The sequence below is a fragment of the Hypanus sabinus genome, chromosome 21 (genome assembly GCF_030144855.1).
Source record: "Hypanus sabinus isolate sHypSab1 chromosome 21, sHypSab1.hap1, whole genome shotgun sequence".
NCBI lineage: Eukaryota > Metazoa > Chordata > Chondrichthyes > Myliobatiformes > Dasyatidae > Hypanus > Hypanus sabinus.
The window spans coordinates 18,831,531-18,857,359 of NC_082726.1; the positions used below are offsets into that span (position 1 = coordinate 18,831,531).

Sequence of the window (25,829 nt, forward strand, 5' to 3'; positions counted from 1 at the left end):
TTACATACTCTTGTTCAGGGGAATACACTCCACCCTCCCCCCCCCCCCCCCACCCCTCAACTCCAGCGGGAGAAGAACCCTACACTGTGGTCTTTCCCCACCGGGCCCTTGAGGTGGCTTCACCAAGTTTGAGTGCGTCCCTCAGCACGTACTCCTGCGGCCGAGAATGTGCCAGTCGGCAGCATTCCCCCACGGACATCTCCGTGTGCTGGAAGACCATCAAGTTTCAGGCCGACCAAACAGCGTCTTTGACCGAGTTGATGATCTGCCAGCCGCACCAGATGTTGGTCTCCATGTGCGTCCCTGGGAACAGCCTGTAGATCAGAGAGTCCTCTGTCACGCAGCTGCTGGGGATGAACCTCGACACTGTCCCTTACATCTTCCTCCACACCTCGGTGAACCCACAGTGTGCAAAGAGGTGGGTCACCGACTCCTCCTCACTGCAGTCCTCCCGTGAGCAGAGGGGTGTGGAGACGACGTTCCGGGTATACGGGAGTGATCGGACTGTGAGGGCCCTTCTCACCACCAGCCAGGCAAGATCTTGGTGCCTGTTGGTGAGGTCTGGTGATGAGGTATTTTGCCAGATGAACTGCACGGTCAGGGAACCACCCCACTGTGTCTATCACGTCCTTCTACTGCAGTGCCTGCAGGACCTTACATGCTGACCGCTGCCTAATGGCCCTGTGGTCAAAGGCGTTGACCTGAAAGAACTTCTCTACGAAGGACAGGTATGGCGGCAACGACCAGCTGACCAGTTTTACCAGTTGCGTGGTAAAGGAGCCAGACCTATCCTTCGTAGCCAGGGCGACAGGAGGAACCTGGGCACATAGTGGTGAGGATAGCTGCTCACTATAGCTGATTTGATTCCTGGCCATTGCAGGTTGTACAGTTTAGGGACAGCATGGTAGCCAAGCAGTTAGTGTAACACTACTATTACAGTAGCAGTGACCCAGGTTTAATTCCACCCATCTGTAAGGAATTTGTATGTGTTCCCTGTGAGTTTACTCCAGGTGCTCCGGTTTCCTTCCATGTTCCGAAGATGCACGGATTAGTGAGTTAATTAGTCATGTGTATAATTAGGCAGTGTGGGCTTATTTACCTAGAAGGACCTGATACTGTGCTGCATCTCAAAAGTAAAATTTAAAAAATTTAAAACACACACAAAATGCTGGAGGAACTCAGGAAGTTAGGCAGCATCTATGGAAGGAAATAAACAGTCAACATTTCGGGCTGAGATGCTTTGTTAGATCTGATGAGTCCTGTTGAAGGGTCTTGGTCCAACACAGATGCTGCCTGACTTGATGAGCTCCTCTGCCATTTTGTGTGTGGTGGGCAGAAGTTTACAGTGAGAGGGGAAGGGTTGAAAAGGGACCTGAGGGGCAACTTCTTTCCACAAAGGTGGTAAGTATAGATAGTGAGAACAAGTGGTTGAGGCATGTATATCAACAATATTTAAAAGAAACTGAGAGGAACATAGATAGGAAAAGTATAGGACTAAATGTGGGTCACAGGGACAAACTCGGATGGGAATCTTGGTTAGCATTAATGGGTTGGGCTGATGGGCCTGTTTCCATGTGTATGACTCTGACTGTAATTACCAGAGACAGGTCTTTTCACTGATTACATAATGCTTCAATTCACAGTGAACTGAGCAGCAGATATAGAAGCACCACTGACCCAGATGAGGGAGGATTTGTCACTGGCTGCTGTCACGCAGCCATCAGCAATTAAAGTCCAGAAAAGCAGGCGAACCCCAAAACTTAACCTTCCAGGTACAGCAGACTTGCTCTGACACCGGTCCCTAGTACATCGTGCCCCAGGTCTCTGTCACTGCCAGCCACTCATAACACCACGCACTGTGACCTCGACACATTCATTTGTGAAGCAGTGCCTCTCTTTCAGCTGAATTGCTGAATAAAGACTCCGAACTTCTACACACCCGGTGTGACTCCAACTGCCTTCTCCAAGGTATCATTGGCCAGGATGAGGGTTCCCTTTGGAAAACATCTGGAATTTAGCACAGGTCGGAGTACCAACCATAAACAGCAGCTGTGGTGAAAGGGTGAGGCATAGGGCAGGGCTGCAGTGGCTGAAGGTTGGGGTTAAAGAACACTGTTGTTCACTTACCGAGAAAGAGTGAGCTGGCTCGCGGTGATTCCACCGAAACATCCACCGGAAAACCCGCAGGGCTTCTTCCTCCTGCCCAGTCTGAACGGCGAGAAACACGAGTCATATTTTCATAATTCCCAGCCCACTCAACAACACAGGGCAATTTACTGTCCCATCCACTTCACAATGTGGTGTCTAAGGGATCAAGTGAGTGACTTCTCAAAGTGACAGTCAAGTTTACTGTCACATGCAGAATTAGGTGTATGCACAGTTGGAATGGAAAACTTACTTCTAGCATCACAGGCACATAGCACCAGATAGGCAGCACTCACTCACAAATCAATAATAAATTATTAATGAGGCTTTCAGCAATAAGGGGCAAGTCCTCTTCTCATTAGTACAACTGCGGAAAGAGGAGCAGGGGTGACACGGGAGCCTGAAGACCTACACTCAACCACCGAGAAGCTGTTTCTTTCCCTCTGCCATCAGATTTCTGAACGGTCCGTGAACCTATAAACACTGTCTCATCATTGCTTATTTCTGAGATTTATGGTAACTTGGCCTTTGCTATGCACTGCAACTGCAAAAGAACAAATTTCACATCACATAAGACTGGGATAGTAAATCTAATTCTGAACTTTTACAAAAAAGAACACAATCAGAAGAAAAAGAAATAAGGTCTATTTTAGTGCGAAGTGATGGAAGTGGTCCTGGTATTGCTTTACTGAGGTAGTGATTTGCCTGTGCCAGTCTGTTCAAGAACTGAATGGCTGAAGGGAAGTAGCTGTTCTTGAACCTGATCGTGTGCAACGAAGACGTGTTCCTCCTGCGGTTCTATGAATAAGACATCAATGGCAAGGTTCAAGAGTGACTGCATGCCTGTCAACCTCTCTAGTCATCGCAGTGTTGTGGAGAAGTTAACGGTAGGGTTGAGAGGAATGTGTTGGGTGACCAGGGCAGGAAGAGGTGATTACAGCTGTCTTTCAGGTACAACGATGACCACAGGATCCTGATGTTTGAGTTTCACTGTTTAAAAACCACAAAAACATGAGGAACAGGAGCCAGAGTAGGTAATTCCAATCCTGAGCTTACTGCAGAAATAAGTTATAAAAGCTGAATGCAAGTACCACCAGGCTCAAGGACAGCTCCCATCCCACAGTTAAAAGATTACTGAATAGTTTACTAGTGCGGTAAGATAGACTCTTGACGTCACAATCTAGCTTGTGGCCTTGTGCCTTATTGTTTCTGTGCACTTTATTCTGCATTCTGTAACTGATACACTTTATTCTTCCCCAATGTAATGTTGTAATCAATTGATCAGTATGGATGATATGCAAAACAAGCTTTTCACTGTCCCTTGGTACATGTGACAATAATAAATCAATTTATTGATCCCCAATCTTCTATCCCACTCCATGCAATCCTCAGTACAAAATACTTAATTTAACAATTTCAGATAACCATCCCTTTTCATTTCTCTTTCCATAGACATGCTCAATCTTTCTGTTTCAATGTATTTTCCTCTTCCTTTTCTATATTTAAAGCAGTTGTTATGTTGATTGAGTAATGCATCCCATCACAGACATTCCCTTTATTTTCTCTGGTTAGTCTGCCTTCCTATGGAGTCCATATTACGGATGAGGTTTTGGGATAGTTGGAGCTACATAGTAAGATCATCTGAAGTTTGCATGGTTTCCTTAAGGGGAAATGTTGCCTGACAAATATTTTGGAATTCTTTGAGGAAACACTGGCAGGATAGACAAATGAGTCAGTGGGTGTTGTTTATTTGGATTTTCATAAGGTCTTTGACAAGGTGCCGCACAAGGCTGCTAAACAAGCTAAGAGCTCGTGGTATTACAGGAAAGATCCTGGCATGGATAGAAGATTGGCTGACAGGTGGGAAGTAAAGAGTGGGAATAAAGGAGGCCTTTTCTGTTTGACTGCTGGTCACTATGATGTTCCATTTGGGACTGCTGCTTTTCAAACTATATGTCAAGAATTGTGATGGTGGTATTGGTGGTGTTGTGGCCAAATTTGCAGACAATGTAAAAATAGGTGCAGGTCTGCAGAAGGGCTTGGACAGATCAGAAGAATGGACAAAGAAGTGGCAGATGGAATATGGAGTAGGTAAGTGCATTGTCATGCACTTTGGTAGAAGGAATAAAGGTGTAGCCTATGTTCTAAAAGGAGACCAAGTTCAGAAATCAGAGTTGCAAAGGGGCTTGGGTGTCCTTGTACAAGATTCCCTGAAGGTTAATTTACAAGTTGAGTCGGTGGTAAGGAAGGCAAATACAATGTTAGCATTCATTTCAAGAGGACTAGAAAATAAAAGCAAGGATGTAATGCTGAGGTTTTTTTAAAACATTGGGCCCACTATCTAAAAAAAAGAATATACTGGCATTGGACAGGGTCCAAAGGAGGTTCATGAGAATGACCCTGGGAATGAAAGGGTTAATGTATGAGAAGCGTTTGATGGTTTGTGGTCTGTACTAGCGGGAAGGAGGGGGGATCTCTTTGAAAACTATTGAATATTGAAAGGTCTAGATTCAGTAGAGGTTGAGAGGATGTTTCCAGTAGAGGAGCAGTCTAAGACCAGTTAGTAGAGCCTCAGAACACAAGAACTTCCCTTTGGAACACGGATGAGGAGGAATTTCTGTAGCTGGAGATGGTGAGTCTGTGCAATACGTTGCTGCAGATGGCTGTGGAGGCCAAGTCATTGGGTATATTTAAAGTGGAGGTTAATTGGTTCTTGATTAGTAAAGACATCAAAGGTTATGGGAAGATTGGGGTTGAGAGTGAAAATAAATCATCGATGATGGAGCAAACTCAATGGGCTGAATGGACTGATTCCACTCCTACGGCTTATGGCCAATGCAGAGAACCAGAGGCAGGAATATCTACCTACAGCTTGGGACTTCTTTGCCACTGAATCTCAGCCAAGTCGTGTTTATTGTCATGTGCACAAATACACCGATGTATGGGTGAAGTAAAACAAACAAAGACTCAGAGAGAAGCCATAAGATAGTACAAGAGGTAGTCCACCTCTGTTCCATTGGCTGACTTAGAGTTAAGGTTGTGTAGAACAGTTCAAGTTCTGCTAAGATGGTGGTATGCACAATCACAGCTAAAGGTGTAACTGTTCATCTTTTACAACTTTAATAAAAAATCACAAGATACTGCTGGATATTAATAACATGAACTACTGCAGATCTACTCTATCAGTGCATGCCTTGATAGTGATGGAGTTGGACTCATTGCATACCATGTTGTCACCTGGACTTGCCGCATATCCTTGTTGTGCAGAGTCAGTGCACAGACCAACAAACACTGCAAACGATTGTCTTCAACATTTTTATTATGATGCAAGACCCTGTTGGACATTAGAATTGTAGAATACTGCAAGTCCATTTCACTGGTTCATTGGTGGCACCAACACTGGAGCAACTGCATTGTCTCGGTTGTTGTGTGGACCAGGCTCTCATGCTGAGGTGTCACCTGTTGCAGCTACCCAGGAGATGCCAGAGGCCGTGTGGCAGGAGCAAAGGTCACCGTAGGCATGCTAGAATCTGTATTGAGCAGGGGCTATCCCCTTCAATCAGTACTGCCCTCCAGTGTTCGCTCAGGGGAAGACAAGTTAGACCAGGACAACATCCCGTACACCATCAATCTACAGGCCATGCCACTCAGGAACTTGGGCTATACTATTTTTGTGTGACTGTCTGTTTTCTGCTATTGTAACATGGCACTTGTACTGTGTGTTGTTGGTACTGAGTATTACACCTTGGGCCTGGAGGAACACTGCTTCATGTAGCTGTGTTCATGTATGTGGTTGAATGACAATTAAATTTGAACAAAAACACAAAAAGAAACCGTTGTGACCCTGCTAGCCATAGATTTTCCCAATTAAATTTAATTTCCCACGCCTGGCAATTTAATGTTATTCTTTGAGAGACAAAGTTTTCTGCTGCTACCAGCATTTCAGAGTGTATTCAAGGTGGCCATCATTCTCTGTGTGAGAACATCTGTCCATCCATCCATATCTCTCTCTCTCTCTCCCTCTCTCTCTCATCCTTTAAACAAGCACCTGGTCAATTGTAACTCTAAGGGAAACAAGTCTTTCCCAGCTGTGCATGACCCTTTAACAATCTCAGCCACTCCACAAAGCTGAGGGTCTCCAGTCCTGGTCATCCAGTATAAGGCAGGCCTATTGCTCATTCACTCTCTCTGTGACCAGAAAGCAGTGCTTTTGCCGAGATCTAGCTAGTGTTTACATAAAAACATAAGACATAGGAGCAGAATTAGACCATTTGGCCCATCAAGTCTGCTCCAGTATTCCATCAAGGCTGATCTATTATTCCTCTCAACTCCAATCTCTTGCATTCTCCCCATAACATTTGACACCCTGACTAATCAAGAACCTATCAATCTCCACCTTAAATAAACCCAAAGACTTGGCCTCCACAGCTATCTGTGGCAGTGAATTCCACAGATTCACCACCCTCTGGCGAAAGAAAAGTTTTCCCATCTCTGTTCTAAACAGATGTCCCTGTATTCTGAGGTTGTGTCCTCCGGTTCTAGACTTTCCCATTATAGGAAATGTCCTCTCCACATCCACATCTACCTGACAGGTTTCAATGAAGTCCCCCTCATTCTCCTAAACTCCAGCGAGTACAGGCCCAAAACCATCAAACGCTCCTCATATGTTAACCCTTTCATTAACCCAGCATTCTCATGAACTCCCTCTGGACCCTCTCCAATGCCAGAACTTCCATACACTTTGAACTCGTTTAATCCTTCCTTGGCCAGTAAACAATCAAGCACTGTTTAATCTCATCAATCTGACCTGGTGCAGGTACATTGTCCAGTACTGTGACACTGGCTGGAAGAGATTACCTGCTGGACAGATTTAAAGACTCAAGCATGTGTTCAAAACTGCATTGATAGAAATGCAACCTCTCCTCTGATTCCTGGGAATCCTCAGCCCATGACTGCTCAAAGAGAAGGAACACATGGGATGGTATAAGAACTTCTTGTTCCAGAACTAGCAGCACACAGAGACCTTGCGCAAGGGGTGAAAAGGCAGCACCATCTCACAAACTACACACTCATCAGACATCTCCAGTCCCAGGATGGCATTAAACAGGAAATTAGAAATGCGTGCAATAAAGGAACAGTAGTTATAATGGGTGACTTCAATCTACATATAGATTGGGTGAACCAAATTGGTAAGGGTGCTGAGGCAGAGGATTTCTTGGAATGTATGTGGGATGGTTTTCTGAACCAACATGTTGAGGAACCAACTAGAGAGCAGGCCATTCTAGACTGGGTATTGAGCAATGAGGAAGGGTTAGTTAGCAATCTTGTCGTGCGAAGCCCCTTGGGTAAGAGTGACCATAATATGGTGGAATTCTTCATTAATAGAGAGTGACATAGTTAATTCAGAAACAAAGGTTCTGAACTTAAAGAAGGGTAACTTTGAAGGTATGAGCCGTGAATTAGCTAAGATAGACTGGCAAATGATACTTAAAGGGTTGATGGTGGATATGCAATGGCAAGCATTTAAAGATCGCATGGATGAATACAATAATTGTTCATCCCAGTTTGGCAAAAGAATAAACCAGGGAAGGTAGTGTACCCGTGGCTGACAAGGGAAATTACTTAATTAGGAAAGGGAAAAAAGATTATGAGAGAAAGCTGGCAGGGAACATAAAAACTGACAGTAAAAGCTTTTAAAGATACGTGAAAAGAGAAAGACTGGTCAAGACAAATGTAGGTCCTTTACAGTCAGAAACAGGTGAATTGATCATAGGGAACAAAGACATGGCAGACCAATTGAATAACTATTTTGGTTCTGTCTTCACTAAGGAGGACATAAATAATCTTCCGGAAATAGTAAGGGACCGAGGGTCTAGTGAGATGGAGGAACTGAGGGAAATACATGTTAGTAGGGAAGTGGTGTTAGGTAAATTGAAGGGATTAAAGGCAGATAAATCCCCAGGGCCAGATGGTCTGCATCCCAGAGTGCTAAAGGAAGTAGCCCAAGAAATAGTGGATGCATTAGTGATAATTTTTTAAAACTCCTTAGATTCTGGATTAGTTCCTGAGGATTGGAGGGTGGCTAATGTAACCCCACTTTTTAAAAAAGGAGGGAGAGAGAAACCGGGACCGGTTAGTCTGACATCGGTGGTGGGGAAAATGCTAGAGTCGGTTATCAAAGATGTGATAACAGCACATTTGGAAAGAGGTAAAATCATCAGACAAAGTCAGCATGGATTTGTGAAAGGAAAATCATGTCTGACGAATCTTATAGAATTTTTTGAAGATGTAACTAGTAGAGTGGATAGGGGAGAGCCAGTGGATGTGGTATATTTAGATTTTCAAAAGGCTTTTGACAAGGTCCCACACAGGAGATTAGTGTGCAAACTTAAAGCACACGGTATTGGGGGTATGGTATTGATGTGGATAGAGAATTGGTTGGCAGACAGGAAGCAAAGAGTGGGAGTAAACGGGACCTTTTCAGAATGGCAGGCAGTAACTAGTGGGGTACCGCAAGGCTCAGTGCTGGGACCCCAGTTGTTTACAATATATATTAATGATTTAGACGAGGGAATTAAATGCAGCATCTCCAAGTTTGCGGATGACATGAAGCTGGGTGGCGGTGTTAGCTGTGAGGAGGATGCTAAGAGGATGCAGGGTGACTTGGAGAGTTTAGGTGAGTGGGCAAATTTATGGCAGATGCAATTTAATGTGGATAAATGTGAGGTTATCCATTTTGGTTGCAAGAACAGGAAAACAGATTATTATCTGAACGGTGGCCGATTAGGAAAAGGGGAGATGCAACGAGACCTGGGTGTCATTGTACACCAGTCATTGAAGGTGGGCATGCAGGTACAGCAGGCGGTGAAAAAGACAAATGGTATGTTGGCATTCATAGCAAAAGGATTTGAGTACAGGAGCAGGGAGGTTCGACTGCAGTTGTACAAGGCCTTGGTGAGACTGCACCTAGAATATTGTGTGCAGTTTTGGTCCCCTAATCTGAGGAAAGACACTCTTGCCATAGAGGGAGTACAAAGAAGGTTCACCAGATTGATTCCTGGGATGGCAGGACTTTCATATGAAGAAAGACTGGATCGACTAGGCTTATACTCACTGGAATTTAGAAGATTGAGGGGGGATCTTATTGAAACGTATAAAATTCTAAAGGGATTGGACAGGCTAGATGAAGGAAGATTGTTTCCGATGTTGGGGAAGTCCAGAACGAGGGGTCACAGTTTAAGGATAAAGGGGAAGCCTTTTAGGACTGAGATGAGGAAAAACTTTTTCACACATAGAGTGGTGAATCTGTGGAATTCTCTGCCACAGGAAACAGTTGAGGCCGGTTCATTGGCTATATTTGAGGAAGTTAGATATGGCCCTTGTGGCTAAAGGGATCAGGGGGTAAGGAGAGAAAGCCGGTACAGGGTTCTGAGTTGGATGATCAGCCATGATCATACTAAATAGTGGTGCAGGCTCAAGGGCCGAATGGCCTACTCCTTCACCTATGTTTCTATGTTTCCCTCAGAGTGAGAGTGTGGAATGAGATGCACATAGGAAGGGAGGGGGCTATGGTCTGGGTCAGGGGTATTAATGGTTTTGGTCCATGGCTTAAAAAAAGGTTGGGAACACTGCTGTTCCCTCCTACTTTTAAGATGAATCAGAATCAGGGTGTTTCTTGAAACCAAGACCCTTGAATGATGAAAGATCATCAATCAGGCATTCTTCTCTCTACAGATTCTGCCTGACCACTGACCCCTGGGTATCTCCAGTATTTTGAATTTGTTGCTTGGATTTCCAGCATTTGCAGATTTCCTCTTGTTTCTGATTGGTCTCCAGCAGTTTCTGTTTTTATTTCAGGTTTCCAACACCTGCAGTTTTTCACTTCCAAATCTCCTTCAACTTTAATGCCAACTTCTCACGAAGAGTTTATTGTGATTTCCACAACTACAAGCATGCACAGGTGCAATGAAAAACATACTTGCAGCAGCATCTCAGGCACATAGCACTGTACAGTTTATTGTAATGACTTTAATGTAATAACAGTTTTGAATACAGTAGCACCTCTCTGCTCACTGCAGTGCCACTTTATTCCGATGGTACAAGGCATGCTTTCACAGGTTCCCACTGAACTGATGTTAATGGGAACAATTGGGTTCAAATGGTTGACTTTGAAGGAACAAAAGGAGGATTTGGCAATTTACTATTGGGTTGTTCGATATTCATGAGTCAGGAATGACTCATCTATCCCTGTGCGAAAAGTGACAATTTCATGGCAAAGGCAGACCACCGGATAATGTTTATTCTCATCAGTCGAATTTAACTTGGAAATCAAAAAAAAAATCAGTTGCTATGCAAACTTGATTTTGCTGACCAAGTATAATGTAATAATAGAATCTCTTAACTTTCAGAGCAGCTTCCTGATAAAATCCACAGTTTGTTATTTCAGAGGTTCATCACTCTCTGGGTGAAGATATTTTTTCACATCTCCATGCTGTTATTTTCAGATTGTGGACCTTGGCTGCAGGTGTCCAGGCCTGGGAAACCCCTACTCTGTCTCTCCAATGTTAACCCCCTGTAACAGATATTAGGCTTTTCAATAAAATTATTGTTCATTGTTCTAACTCGAGTTGTCTGTTAAATCTTTTCTTATATAACAAACCAACTATCACTCTGAACCTTTGCAACCAGCCTTTATGAATACATCCTTCCTTAGAGAGGGAGATCTGACCTGTACACATTGATGAGCACAAAAATTCTACAGAAGGTGAAACCCAGAGCAACACAAAATGCTTGATGAACACAGCAGGTCATGCAGCATCTACGGCAAGGAATAAACAGTCAACAGTTATGACTGGGACCTGGTGAAGGGTCTTGGCCTGAAACATCAACTGTTTGTTTCTCTCCACAGATGCTGGCTGACCTACTTGAGGTCCTTAGGTGTCCGTGTCTGTGTGTATGTCTCTGTACTTAATGATCCTGACAGTAAGGCTCCATGCAATTGAAGCAAGATATCTCATGTCCTCAAGCCGTTCTGCCACAAAAGCCAACATCGAGATGGTGCATCCAGTTATTGCCTAACCTACATTTTTAGTGCCTTTTATAACTGCAGATTAGGGACAGCAAGGCAGTTTAGCAGTTAGCGTAACACTGCTACAGCGCTAGCGACTTGGGTTAAACTCTGCCACTGTCACTAAAGAGTTTATACATTCTCCTTGTGACCATTTGGGTTCTCTCTAGTTTCCTCCCACATTCCAAAGCCACATGGGTTAGTAGGTTAATTGGTCATGTGGGTGTAACTGGATGGCGTAAGCTTGTTGGCACAGAAGGGCTTGTCCCTGCACTGTATCTCTAAACCAGACCTTCTCAACCTTTTTGCCCCGGAGGTACCCCTTGAAATATTTTTCAGGTTTCAGGGAACCCCTACGTAAAAATTATTATATTTACAGCTCACGGTACATGATCATAATCAGTAAGTTGTAGATATAATAGTCCAAAAGTAATTGTCAATGCTATTTTGAGTAGAGAATTAATTTTTAGTCAAACTTTCTTGGAAAAAAAAGCACAGATAGTTAAGCCTAGCTTGCTTTTCCTGAAATTAATTTTTTTTCATTAAAAAACTCATAAGGCAACTAATAAATTTCTTAATTCTGGGTTGAACTTGAGATAAGCGAACATGAATTTCACCTTCAACAGAAATGAGACTATTTCTATCCTTGCTCTTGAGGCTTGTTAATAGACAATGGACAATAGGTGCAGAAGTAGACCATTTGGCCCTTCGAGCCTGCACTGCCATTTTGAGATCATGGCTGATCAATTACTATCAATACTCTGTTCCTGCCTTGTCCTCATATCCCTTGATTCCCCTATCCATAAGATACCTATCTAGCTCCTTCTTGAAAGCATCCAGAGAATTGGCCTCCACTACCTTCCGAGGCAGTGCATTCCAGACCCCCACAACTCTCTGAGAGAAGTTGTTTTTCCTTAACTCTGTCCTAAATGACCTACCCCTTATTCTCAAACCATCCCTTCTGGTACTGGACTCTCCCAGCATCTGGAACATATTTCCTGCCTCTATCTTGTCCAATCCCTTAATAATCTTATATGTTTCAATCAGATCCCCTCTCAATCTCCTTAATTCCAACGTGTACAAGCACAGTCTCTCTAACCTCTCTGCGTAAGACAGTCCAGACATCCCAGGAATTAACCTCGTAAATCTATGCTGCACTTCCAGGATGTCCTTCCTTAACCCTGGAGACCAAAACTGTACACAATACTCCAGGTGTGGTCTCACCAGGGCTCTGTACAAATGCAAGAGGATTTCCTTGCTCTTGTACTCAATTCCCTTTGTAATAAAGGCCAACATTCCATTAGCCTTCTTCACTGCCTGCTGCACTTGCTCATTCACCTTCAGTGACTGATGAACAAGGACTCCGAGATCTCTTTGTATTTCTCTCTTACCCAACTCTACACCGTTCAGATAATAATCTGCCTTCCTGTTCTTACTCCCAAAGTGGATAACCTCACACTTACTCACATTAAACGCCATCTGCCAAGTATCTGCCCATTCACCCAACCTATCCAAGTCACCCTGAATTCTCCTAACATCCTCATCACATGTCACACTGCCACCCAGCTTAGTATCATCAGCAAATTTACTGATGTTATTTTTTATGCCTTCATCCAAATCGTTAACGTAAATGGTAAACAGCTGTGGTCCCAATACCGAGCCCTGTGACACCCCACTAGTCACCACCTGCCATTCCGAGAAACACCCATTCACCGCTACCCTTTGCTTTCTATCTGCCAACCAGTTTTCTATCCATGTCAATGCCTTCCCCCCCGATGCCCTGAGCTTTGATTTTACCCACCAATCTTCTATGTGGGACCTTATCAAATGCCTTCTGAAAATCGAGGTACACTGCATCCACTGGATCTCCCCCGTCTAACTTCCTGGTTACATCCTTGAAAAACTCCAACAGATTAGTCAAGCATGATTTACCCTTGGTAAATCCATGCTGGCTCGGCCCAATCCTATCACTGCTATCTAGATATGCCACTATTTCATCCCTAATAATGGACTCTAGTGTCTTTCCCACCACCGATGTCCGGCTGACAGGTCGATAGTTCTCTGTTTTCTCCCTCCCTCCTTTTTTAAAAAGTGGGATAACATTAGCCATTCTCCAATCCTCAGGAACTGATCCTGAATCTAAGGAACATTGGAAAATGATTACCAATGCATCTGCAATTTCCAGGGCCACCTCCTTTAGTACCCTACGGTGCAGACCCTCTGGACCTGGGGATTTGTCAGCCTTCAGTCCCATCAGTCTTCTCATCACCGTTTCCTTCCGAATGTCAATCTGTTTCATTTCCTCTGTTACCCTATGTCCTTGGCCCATCCATACATCTGGGAGATTGCTTGTGTCTTCCTTAGTGAAAACAGATCTAAAGTACTCATTAAATTCTTCTGCCATTTCTCTGTTTCCCATAATAATTTCACCCAATTCATTCTTCAGGGCCCAACATTGTTCTTAACTATCTTCTTACTCTTCACGTACCTAAAAAAGCTTTTGCTATCTTCCTTTATATTCCTGAATAGCTTGCATTCGTACCTCATTTTTTCTCCCCGTATTGTCTTTTTAGTTAAGTTCTGTTGTTCCTTAAAAACTTCCCAATCATCTGTCCTCCCACTCACCTTAGCTCTATCATATTTCCTTTTTTTTAAAATGCTATGCAATCTCTGACTTCCTTTATCAACCACTGTGGCCCCTTTCCCCCCTTTGAATCCTTCCTTCTCTGGGGGATGAACTGATTTTGCACCTTGTGCGTTATTCCCAAGAAAACCTACCATTGCTGTTCCACTGTCTTTTCTGCTAGGCTATCCGTCCAGTCAACTTTGGCCAGCTCCTCCCTCATGGCTCCATAGTTTCCCCTGTTCATCTGCAACACTGACACCTCCGAGCTGTCCTTAACCTTCTCAAATTGCAGATAAAAGCTTATCATATTGTGATCACTACCTCCTAATGGCTCCTTTACTGCGAGATCGCTTATCAAATCCTGCTCATTACATAACACTAAATCCAGAATAGTCTTGTCCCTGGTTGGCTCTCGTACAAGCTGTTCCAAGAATGCATCCCGTAGGCACTCTACAAACTCCCTATCCTGTGGTGCAGCACCAATCTGATTCTCCCAGTTCACCTGCATGTTGAAATCCCCCATAACTACTGCGACATTACCTTTGCCACATGCCAATGTTAACTCCCTATTCAACTTGCACACAATATCCATGCTACTGTTTGGTGGTCTGTAGACAACACCCATTTGGGTCCTTTTGCCCTTACTGTTCCTCAGTTCTATCCACACAGACTCTACTTCTCCTGACCCTATGTCCCCCCTTGCAAAGGACTGAATCTCATTCCTCACCAACAGGGCCACCCCACCCCCTCTGCCCACATTTCTGTCCCTATGATAGCACATATACCCTTGTACATTCATTTCCCAGGTCTGATCTCCCTGCAGCCATGTCTCCGTTATCCCAACAACATCATAGTTACCCATTCGCACCTGGGCTTCAAGCTCATCCGCCTTATTTCTGACACTTCGTGCATTCAGATATAGAATTTTTAACCCACTTCTCCTCTCTCTGTTTGAATCGCTGCGTATTGTGCTTAACCCAGCTCCCCGAACTCCCATCGGGCTATATGCCCCTAGAATTTTGTTGTCCTTCCTAAATTTACTTATTCTTTCAACACATTTAACTCCATGTTCCATCCGACCATCCTTCTGTACATGAGTCCTCCTTATCACTTGTTCCGCCCCACTTTCCTCTACTACACACTTAATATTCCAGAACCGTGTAGTCCCCACCTGTCCTTTATTCTTCCTCTCGCTATCCTCCCTCACATTCTGGATCCCTGCCCCCTGCAAATTTAGTTTAAACCCCCCCCAAGAAGCACTAGCAAACTTCCCTGCAAGAATGTTAGTACCGCTCCAGTTCAGGTGTAAACCGTCCCTTTGGAACAGATCCCACCTTCCCTGGAACAAAGCCCAATTATCTACAAACCTGAAGCCCTCCCTCCTGCACCATCCTCTCAGCCACGTATTAATCCTTATAATCCTTCTGTTCCTTGCCTCACTCACACGTGGCACAGGTAGCAATCCTGAGATTGTTACCCTGGAGGTCCTGCTCTTCAGCTTCGCACCTAACTCCCTGAACTCCCTACGCAGGACCCCCTCACTCATCCTACCCACGTCATTGGTCCCTATATGGACCACAACATCTGGATTCTTGCCCTCCCTCTCGAGAATAACCTGCACCCGATCTGAGATGTCTCGGACCCCGGCACCAGGGAAGCAACATACCATCCGAGACTCTCGATCTTCCCCACAAAATCCCCTATCCGCCCCCCTGACTATAGAATCCCCTATCAATACCACTCTCTTCTCTTCTCTCCTCCCCTTCCTAGTCAAGGATTAAACAAGGAAAAGCTTGCTCACACATGTAAGAAGCAAAATGTTCATTGCCTTCCTATGAATTACGGGATACACTTCAGAAATTCAGAACTTGTCCAGGGGCAGATCAATAAATCTCATCTTGAGTGCATCATCAGGGTGCAGCTCACAAAGTTCTGGAAGACTTAAAATTCAAATTCATGTAGCTACTAACAAGCACATGTCAGTAAAGGGATCAAGAAACCACTGAAATGTCAATGAACATCAATAACATTATCAATGAGGTAGGAGGTTTGGAGGGGAATTTCTGCACTCAGAAGGTGGTTGGACAATTAGGGATGGACCATAAATGCCAGGCAGTGATCTTCACATTCAACGAACTGAAGCACTGCTCAGGAGCTTTGAAGCATTCAGGAATTGAATCGAGTGACAATTGGCAAGAGCTGAGGGTCACTAGCCTGAGCCACCACAATAGCACTACTTCCTCAGAATGCAGACAAAATTTGGCCTGCTCGACTCTCAGCAATCTTTATCACCACAGAAAGCACCCTGTCACAGCTTGGTACGCCAATTGCCCTGCCTAAGATTTGTGAACGCAGCCCAGTCCGACAAAAAATCAGCATCCACCCGCAATCAATGGACTCTGCCTGCACTTACCACTGCCTCGGGAAAGCAGCACGCATAATCAAAGACCTCTTCCACCTCAGACATTCTCTCCTCTCCAGCCTCTAATCAGGCAGGAGACACGAAAGCCTAAGAAGATGCGTCCAGGTACAACTATCCTGCCGTAATAAGGCTCTTGATCAGACATTTTGTATGTTAAGATGAGCTCGTGAGCCTTTGCACTTTATTTGTCCACCTGCACTGCACTTTCTCTAACCATAACGCATATTCTACATTCTGGCATGGTTTTCCCCTTTTTATACTGCCTTGATGTACGAAATGATCTATCTGGATGGGATTTGAAGCTTTTCCCTGGTATCTCAGCACATGACAATAATAAACCATTTACCAATTCATCCTACTGCCCCACATTCTACTATTTGTCCAGACTCCAGGGACAATTTAAACATCAGTTAACCCACCAACACGTGCATCTTTTAGAGGTGGAAGAAGACTGGAGCTCCCGGAGGAAACCCACGCAGTCACAGTGAGAACGTGCAAACTCCACGTGGACAGCACCAGGGGTCCGGAGTGAACCAGAGTACTTAAGCTGTGAGGCAGTGGCTCTACCAACTGCATGCGGCCATGGGGAGAACGTACAGCCTCTTCACAGGGATTGAACCCCTACTGCCAGCGTGGTGCTACTGCATTTGTAGCTTGCCTGAACTTCATCTAACACGTGCTTTAAATGCAGAGCAGAACAGTGCTGGTGAATACCCAGCTGTCGATCGAAGGATCTTTTGAACCAGTCTTACACCTCAATTACTGTTTTTGGGGGGTGCCTGGCTGTGTGGAAATTAAAGCATTTTGATTCACCTACAAAGCAACAGAATCACCAAAGCAAGACCAACCCAGCTCTTTTACTTTAGTTTGTAATGTGAAGCATCCAATAAAAGGAACCCTGCAGCATTAGATTTACTTGTGATGGAATACACTGGAGGGAACTGTTTGCATGGTGGGGAGGGGGGCAGGAGCCAGAAGAGCGAAGCTAAATAAATTGGTAAAAGAATGCAGAGCAGGGTGAGGTGATTCTCTGCAGTCACCTGTTGACATCTGGAACGGGGCGGTGAAAGTGGATTCAACAGTAACTTCCAAAAGGGAATGGATACAGATGAAAGGGTACAAAGAGTGGTTGGAGCAGGACACAAGGCTGTGGAATGAACGAACCATGAAAGGCCAGCTGGGATGAATGCTGCTAGCTGGCACGGTGCTAACTAGCTAAGCGCTCTCTGCATGCCTTCCAATCCTGATGAAGGGTCTCATCTTGAAACACTGACTGCTTATTTCCCTCCGCAGATGCTACCTGAATAGCTGAGTTCCTCTGATATTTTACGTGTGTTGCTCACGATTTTCTGCAGCTGCAGGATCTGATCTTCCAAAGTGGTCGAGGCCGGTGATGCGGCTGGACTGCTTTTAGCACCATCTGCTGACTGGTTTACGCATCGGCCTGGAGCTTTGAAAATGAATTAGCGTGGCATTTGCATAGAGACGAGACAGGGAAGGCACTCACAGAGCTGCACTAACTGCACAGAAAACACTGACAGCCACCATTGTCCCAAATCTCTTTGAAGTGTTCAGGTGGCCTCGCGGTGTTGAGGATGACTTCCACCGCGGTTCTGAGATGGAGATGCCCATATGAGAATTCTTCTAACATGGACAGGGCGTCACATACCAGCAATGACGTGAGCTTGGCTCAATGTCAGGGACGTGACTGGGACCCAGGCTCTGATTACCGAATTACCACCTGCACACCCACTCAACACGCCTGCTTCCTCAGCACTCTGCCCCAACTGATCCCCAAGTTCCTCCTTCGGTTCCCCTTCTCTCCCCCACCCCTTATTCCCTCTTACCTCCTCCTCCATCAATTATCCAGTTGCTGGCCACTCACTCTCTCCCACAGAAAAACTACACCTCCACCACCTCCATTCAGAACCAACCCCAATGCCAGTCACCATTCTACCCAATCCAAACAGATACCCTCCAACTTGATGGCTATTGATTTCTCCTCCCAGTAACAAATTTCTTCCCTCCCCCTCCTCTATTCCCCACTCTGAGCTTTCATTTCTTCTCACTTGCTTATTACTTCTCCCTGGGCTCCCCCCCACCCCTTCACTTTCTCCTATTTTCTACTCTACTCTCCAATCCTCAGATTCTTTCTTCTAAAGCCTTTAACCTTTTCCACCCACTTGGCTTAAACCATAAGACATAGGAACAGAATTAGGCCATTCAGCCCATCGAGTCTGCTCCACCATTCCATCATGGCTTATCCCAGATCCCAACCAACCTGCCTTCTCGCCATATCCTTTGATGCCCTGCCAATCAGGAAACTTATCAACTTCTGCTTTAACTACATCCACGGACTTGGCCTCCACCGCAGTCCGTGACAGATCATTCCACAGATTCACTACTCTCTGGCTTAAAAAAAAATCCTCCTTAACTCTTTTCAAAAAGGTCACCCCTCAGTTTTGAGGCTGTGCCCTCTAGCTCTGGATGCCCCCGCCACAGGAAACATCCTCTTCAACATCCACCCTGTCCTAGTCCTGTCAACATTCAGTAGGTTTCAATGAGAATCCACTGCATTCTTCTAAATTCCAGTGAGTACAGGCCTAAAGCTGCCAAACGCTCATGTGTTAACCCCGTCATTTCTGGAATCAGCCTCATGAACCTCACCCATCACCTTCCAGCCAGCTTCTTTCCCCTTCCCCCACCTTTTTATTCTGGCAACTTTCCCCCTTCCTTCTCAGTCCCGAAGAAGGGTCTCAGCCCAAAACGTCGACTGTTTACACTCTTCCATGACCTGCTGAGTTCCTCCAGCACTTTGAGAGTATAGATTTTCTGCCCAAATCCTAGTCTACCCCAGACACCATCTCCTTCCACAGCAAAAGTCCTTTTCTTCAGTCTCTTGTATAATTTGTGTTGTCTCAAATTGAGTTAAGAGAGGCTTGGATAAGCACTTGGATGGGAAGGGTATGGAGGGCTAGACCAGGTGTGGGTCGATGGAACTCAGCACAGTAAGAGCTCAGCATGGAATCAGTTTCTGTGCTGTTAAGTGCTCTATGACTTTATGACAATCTATGTGCCTGAAGTTTTTCCATTGTACCTGTCCTTACCCTACTTGTGCATATGACAATAAACTTGACGACACCTTCAAGAAACATTCAGGAGAGTCTCCAGCTACTTGACTGGATTGTCCAGCATTGGCAAACCCAGTCTCCTACCGTTCTGGAGGAGGTTTAGCGAGTCCTGCCACACAATATCCAGGCCAATGGAGATGGATTCACCCCCAAGGATTGAGCGATCACACTCAGTGTATACAGTGACCCCGAACTACCTCCCGGACTCCTCCTAAACTAGCTGAAGATTGTGTCCAGTGTGGGCAGGAAGGATAGAAGTTTTATAGGAAATACACCCTATCCTCGTTATATGTGTCTTCAGACAATGCAGATTCACAGTTATATGAGGCTGTTGGGATGAGAAGCACTGCTTTCCCGCCAATACAATTCCCGTGCACACGCCTCAGTCTCACTCCCGCCAGTCTCGCATTGGTTTTGGCAGCATGTGGATGGGCGATCTTACGCTCTTAAACTTTTGTTGTTATTACCTACGGTGCAGTGATTTTGTACTTGAAATATTTAACTATGCCTCCTAAGCACCTTATATCAACCCCTGGGCCATCAGCCAAGTGGCAGAGAACCACTTTAACACTTGAAAAAAAGTTGGAAATTATAAAAAGGGCTGTGTCAGGTGAAGGTAACACAGCTCTGGGACGTTACCTCAGCCTGGGTGAGTCCACGATCAGGAACATAAAGAAAAATGCTGAGAAAATTAAAAAGTGCAGTGATTGATTCATCACAAATGTTTTCAAAGATTGTTACCAAAGTGCATAATCCGATTATGACAAAAATGGAGAAAATGTTGAGTTTGTACATTGAGCAGGAAACAAAGGAAAAAAACAACACTCAGTTCTGATAATCTTCGTGTGAAAGCTTTGGAAATATATTGTTGCTTTTTTGTTCAGAGGCTAGTGAGGAAGTGTCAAGTGATATAGTTAGCTTTAATGCAAGTAGGGGATAGTTTTCTAAGTTTGTTAATCATCATTCACAACTTAGCTAGGCGTGGTGAGCAAGCTAGTGCTGACCACGAAGCTGCTGAACGCTACCCTGTGTAGTTGCGGGCTATGATAGCTGAGTTAGGCACCACACCAAAGCAGGTGTTTAATGCAGATAAGACCGGGCTTTTTTGGAAGTGTATGCCCAAATGCACTTACATAAGTAAGGATGAAAAGACTGTATTAACTTTCTATGATTTATTACGTTGAATATTACCTTAAATTGATGAAATATAATACGAATATTGCCTTGTGGTACTGCTTTTGTGTTGTATTGGTATGAAAATGTGAATAAATTACAGATAAAACATATTTAGGAAGCTCTCCAGAATGCATCCCTGTTTTCTCCATTTAAATAATTATTCACATTATGCATTTCCATACTATGAGTCGACTGCAAGGAACGAATCCCCCACATATAATGAGGATAGGGTGTATAGACCTATCCTCTGCATAAATGAGGCAGAGAAGTTTAGGGGCAGTTTAATTAGATAGGGACAATCAGCTCCTTACTTGGATGGGAATGGTTATTCCTTCCTTGTCACTTGGTTAGTTCATTAATACCATCGTGAGATTTCCTTCACCACCAGGCTTAAGCCATTCAAAGAAAGAAATAAAGGCAGACCTGTTAGTGTTGCTCACATCCAGAAAGATAATAAACTGACCTACCAAACAGAACAGTCAGCCTTTTTCCAAAGACTTACCCAGACCAATGGAAACTATAGGATGTGATGGGCTGTTCTATTTTACACGCAAGAGGGCAAAATAAGTTGGGCAACAGACTTCAGAAACCCTCCACAATATCACTGATGGTCAGCATCTGTAACTCAAATAATGCACCTTGCAGCTTAGAAACTGAATTCTCTCCCTAAAAGTTTCAATGCTAAATAACGTTGACAAAAACTTTGGCAACAGGGTACCAGATAGGATATCTATGGAGCTGTGCTAGTGTGCATGTTGGTTCTAAAATTTAAAAAAAAAATCTGACAACAAGGAGAGTTTAAGCAGGTTGCATTCTTACCTCCATCAGATACTTGGGGCTCTCCGGCATTCCCAGAGCATAGAGCAGTGCAGAGGTGAGACTGGGGAGCGAGCACAGCATCACAAAGATCCTCCAACTCTGAATATGCAGAGAACCAAGTTGGAATGAAAGGGAGGTCCTGGGAATGACCAGCCAGGCAAGGCCTTAAAGGACGGATAAAGAAACTGCATTAGATAAGTCTACCTGCAAGGAAAACAGTTGAAGTATACACAGGGCACTAAAAACATTTCTGGCAAAGACCTAATACTGTACAAGTGGGTCAACTTTGCCTCTGTCTGTGAGACATGGGTTCCCACAAAGGTCAGTACTGGGACCCAACTCTTCATAAAGTACATCAATGACTTGAATGAGTGGATGGCACGTGATATATCTGAGTCTCTGATCGTCCTAAGCTGGGGCACATGACACCCACTGGTCACAGCCCTTGAAGCTGTAACTGACCCATTCATTTCATCTCTGTTTCTGCCTACTAATCAACTGTTGGAATTCCAGCTTTCTTCCTGCAAAATAAATCAAGTGAGCAAAGGACTTCACAGTGTTTATGACAAGCAACTAAACTGAATTTGTTTTTTGTTGGGGTTTGTGGCATGTTAAAGGCACCAGGTACCTCATCTTGCCATTAAAAAAAAAGCTCTGCTTTTCTGATAAGTTCACCAAAGTCAAGAACTTCATACTTGTATCTGCCATGGTCCTGCCCATTCAGCATATCCATGTGGCCCTGAAGCCTCTTCACATCTTCCTCCTCACACATAATCTAGGAGGTTAAGGAGGTGCAGCGTGTCACCAAACATTATTGGATATACTGTTGAAAATGTCATGTCTGGTTGCATTATGGTTACATCAGTGTAACCTTCTCACAGCTAACATCGGGCAGGAGGAACAGAAGTCTAAAGTCCCACACCACCAACCTCAAGAACAGCTACTTCCCTTCAACTACTTTGCTCTTAACCCAACAGGCACAAGCCTAATCACCACCTCAGTAAAAGTAGTTCTACACCCACCTTGATCACTTTGCACTAAAATACTTTTTTCTGTTCTAATTGTGCTCTTTCTGGAATAAGTTATTTGTGAATGCAACTAATGTGATACTTTGTGCCTGTGGTTCTGTTGTGTTCCTTCGTGTTCTGTGGTTTGCGTTCCTTGCACCTGTGCATACGTCTTCTTGTACATATGACAATAACTCAATTTTGACATTGGTTTTAAATCATCATGGTTGGAAATTTGGAAATTGCACCACACGGTCAAATTGCCAATGTATCTTGTCAGTAACTGGGATTCAAGCATCAACCCTTACTTTACTCTAATAGTCACAGTCTAAGACCTCAGGATGACCTGTTACCTAATTCTTTGCTTTCTATGTTAACCACTTCTCATCTACAGCGTGTTAGTATGTTATTCCTTACTCCTGGTTATCTGACTTTGTTCAGGAACCTCCTGTCTGGGACTTTATCAAAATCCTGAAAATCCAAATACATCACATGCTCTGATTTCTCCTCATCTATTCACCTTGCTACATCTTCAAAGAATTCTAATATACAAGTCAAATGTGATGTTTCTGTCATTAATTCCGTATTTGCTGAAAATTATTTTTTTCCTCAAGCGTCCAAGGCTAACAGGTTGATAGTTCATAAACACAAGAAATTCTGAGGATGCCGGAAATCCAAAGCAACACACACAAAATACTGGAGGAACTCAGTAGGTCAGGCAGCATCTATGGAAATGAATAAACAGTTGTGGTTTGGGACTGAAATCCTTCCTCAGGTTAGTAGTTCCCAGTTTTATCCTGGGAACTTTTGCAAAATCTGCAGAATTCTGAAAGATCCTAACCAGAACATCCACTATATTTGTCCATTTTTTTACAAAACACTGAGATGAGCAACATTGGGTTATTGAGATTTAACAAAGCTCAGTCTACTTAACAAAGCTTTTTTTCCCTAAAACATATTAATTTTCTTCAGTTTTGCATTCCAGCTATATCTCTGGTTCTGCAAAACTTCTGTCAAGATGTTTGCATCTCATTACAAGAGGACAAACACAAACTATAGTGATGTTCACTGCCATTTCCTTGCTTTTCGCTTATAATTCTCCTCTCTTCTCCCAAATTTGCCCTTGCTCATCTTCTGCTGAAACAAACCTACAAGGGTTCATAGTCAATGAAGGATGGAGGTAACGACCCACCAGATCCAATCCTAGGAAGTTGACTTTACTCTGAGAGATTATGCAGACTAGACCTGCACTCTAGAGTTTAGAAGAGTGAGAGATGATCTCATTGAAAGACAAATTCTTCAGGATGAATAGAGTAAAAAGAGCCAATGCATCCCTGGGGTGGGTTGAACAGAATCAGAGACATACCATTGAATTGAATGATCAGGCATTTTAGCCAGGATGAGAAAAATATCTTCACTCAGAGGATGATGAGGTTGGGAATTCTCTTCCCTAGAGGGCAGTGGAGGCTCAATTGTTGAGTATATTCAAAACAGAAATAAATTGATTTTACAATATTGGTGTACCATGGAATACAGTGATGGCTCTCAGGAAGTAATTCTGAAGCAACAGAATGAATGGGGCTAAGCAGCTTTCTCAGTTGTCCTGCACACTTGTTCATGCCAATCTATTCACCCATCTACCTAGTTGCCCACATTAAAACCATATCCTTCTATGCCTTGCTTTTACACATACAAAATGCTGGAGGAGCACAGCAGGTCAGGCAGCATCTATGGAAAGGAATGAATATCTTTTGGGCTGAGATGCTGTCTGTTTATTCCCTTCCATAGATACTGCCTGAGCTGTTGAATTCCTCTAGCATGTTACATGTATTACTCTGGATTTCCAACATCTGCAGAATCTCTTGTGGTTATGCCTTGCTTTCAAGTATCTGTCTGAATACCTCTTATAGACAGTAATTGTAGTTGATGATACCACCTCCTCCAGCAGTGAGCCAAATATCAATCACTGTGTTTAAAAAAAAAACACTTTAAAATAGCTTACCCCTCAGATCCCCCTATAAAATTCCATCCTTTCACCTTAAAACTATGCCTGGTTGTTCTTGATATCCTCATTCTGGGAAAGAGCTTGACCATCTATGCCAATAATTTTATATACCTCAGTCATGTCACCCCTCAGATTCTTTCATTTTAGGGAAAACAAGTCCAGTCTATCCAAGCTCTCCCCATAAATAACCTCAACCAAACCAGGGAACATCCTGCTATCTATCTTCTGCACTCTCTCCTGATTCTTACGAGACCACTGAGATGTCTTACGTTTTCAAAACAGTAGACAGCCCCTTCCATGCTCGATTGTTGGGTTTCCTATGCAGGGAAATGAAAGTAACCTTGCATCTTAATGATCACACCTCAGCAGATTAATAGAAACAGTACATAGCAGAAGCAGAAGCTGATCAAGCAGGATCTGTGGAAATGAAAACTGAGTTAATGGTTCATGGCCAAGAACCTCCTTCAGAATGAAGGGTCTTCAAACCGAACTGTTTTGGATGAGGGTGCAGAGTTGTTATTTTTCTTGCAACCTAACTTTCCTCTATTTGCTTGTATTTTTACACCTCTAAACACTCAGTGGCATTCTATTAGGTACACCTGCTCATTAATACAAATATCTAATAAGCCACTCACATCGTAGCAACTCAATGCAGATCTGACCAAGAGGTTCAGTTGTTGTTCAGACCAAACATCAGATGGGAAAGGAATAATATGATTAGGAATAGTCAGCATGGCTTTGTCAAAGGCAGGACGTGCTTTACGAGCCTGACTGAATTTTTTGAGGATGTGACTAAACACTTTGATGAAGGTAGAGCAGTAGATGTAGTGTATATGGATTTAAGAAAGGCTTTTGACAAGGTACCCCATGCAAGGCTTATTGACAAAGTAAGGAGGTTTATGGGATCCAAGGGGACATTGCTTTGAGGATCCAGACCTGGCTTGCCCACAGAAGGCAAAGAATGGTTGTAGACAGGTCATATTCTGTATGGAGGTCGGTGACCAGTGGTATGCCTCAGGGATCTGTTCTAGGACCCCTTCTCTTCGTGATTTTTATAAATGACCTGGATGAAGAAGTGAAGGGATGGGTTAGTAAATTTGCTGATGACACAAAGGTTGGGGGTGTTGTGGATAGTGCAGAGTGCTGTCAGAGTTTACAGTGGGACATCAATAGGGTGCAAAACTGGGCTGAGAAGTGGCAGATGGAGTTCAACCCAGATAAGTGTGAGGTGGTTCATTTTGGTAGGTCAAATACGATGGCGGAATATAGTATTAATGGTACGACTCTTGGCAGTATGGAGGATCAGAGGGATCTTGGAGTCTGAGTCCATAGGACACTCAAAGCTGCTGCGCAGGTTGACTCTGTGGTTAAGAAGGCATATGGTGCATTCGCCTTTATCAACCATGGGATTGAGTTTAAGAGCCGAGAAGT

At 44.0% G+C, this 25,829-nt stretch overlaps 1 protein-coding gene across 3 annotated transcripts in view; it reads right to left on the reverse strand.

Moving 5' to 3' along the window:
* Nucleotides 1-25,829, reverse strand: part of sv2 (synaptic vesicle glycoprotein 2) — a 99,918-nt gene that overhangs the window by 19,495 nt on the left and 54,594 nt on the right. For all 3 annotated transcript variants that reach the window (XM_059946084.1, XM_059946086.1, XM_059946085.1), the window contains 2 exons: nucleotides 21,387-21,550; nucleotides 2,128-2,208 (listed from right to left, as the gene is read on the reverse strand). In XM_059946084.1, the coding sequence (XP_059802067.1) occupies nucleotides 2,128-2,208; nucleotides 21,387-21,550 (245 nt within the window). The remainder of the gene's footprint in view (nucleotides 1-2,127; nucleotides 2,209-21,386; nucleotides 21,551-25,829) is intronic.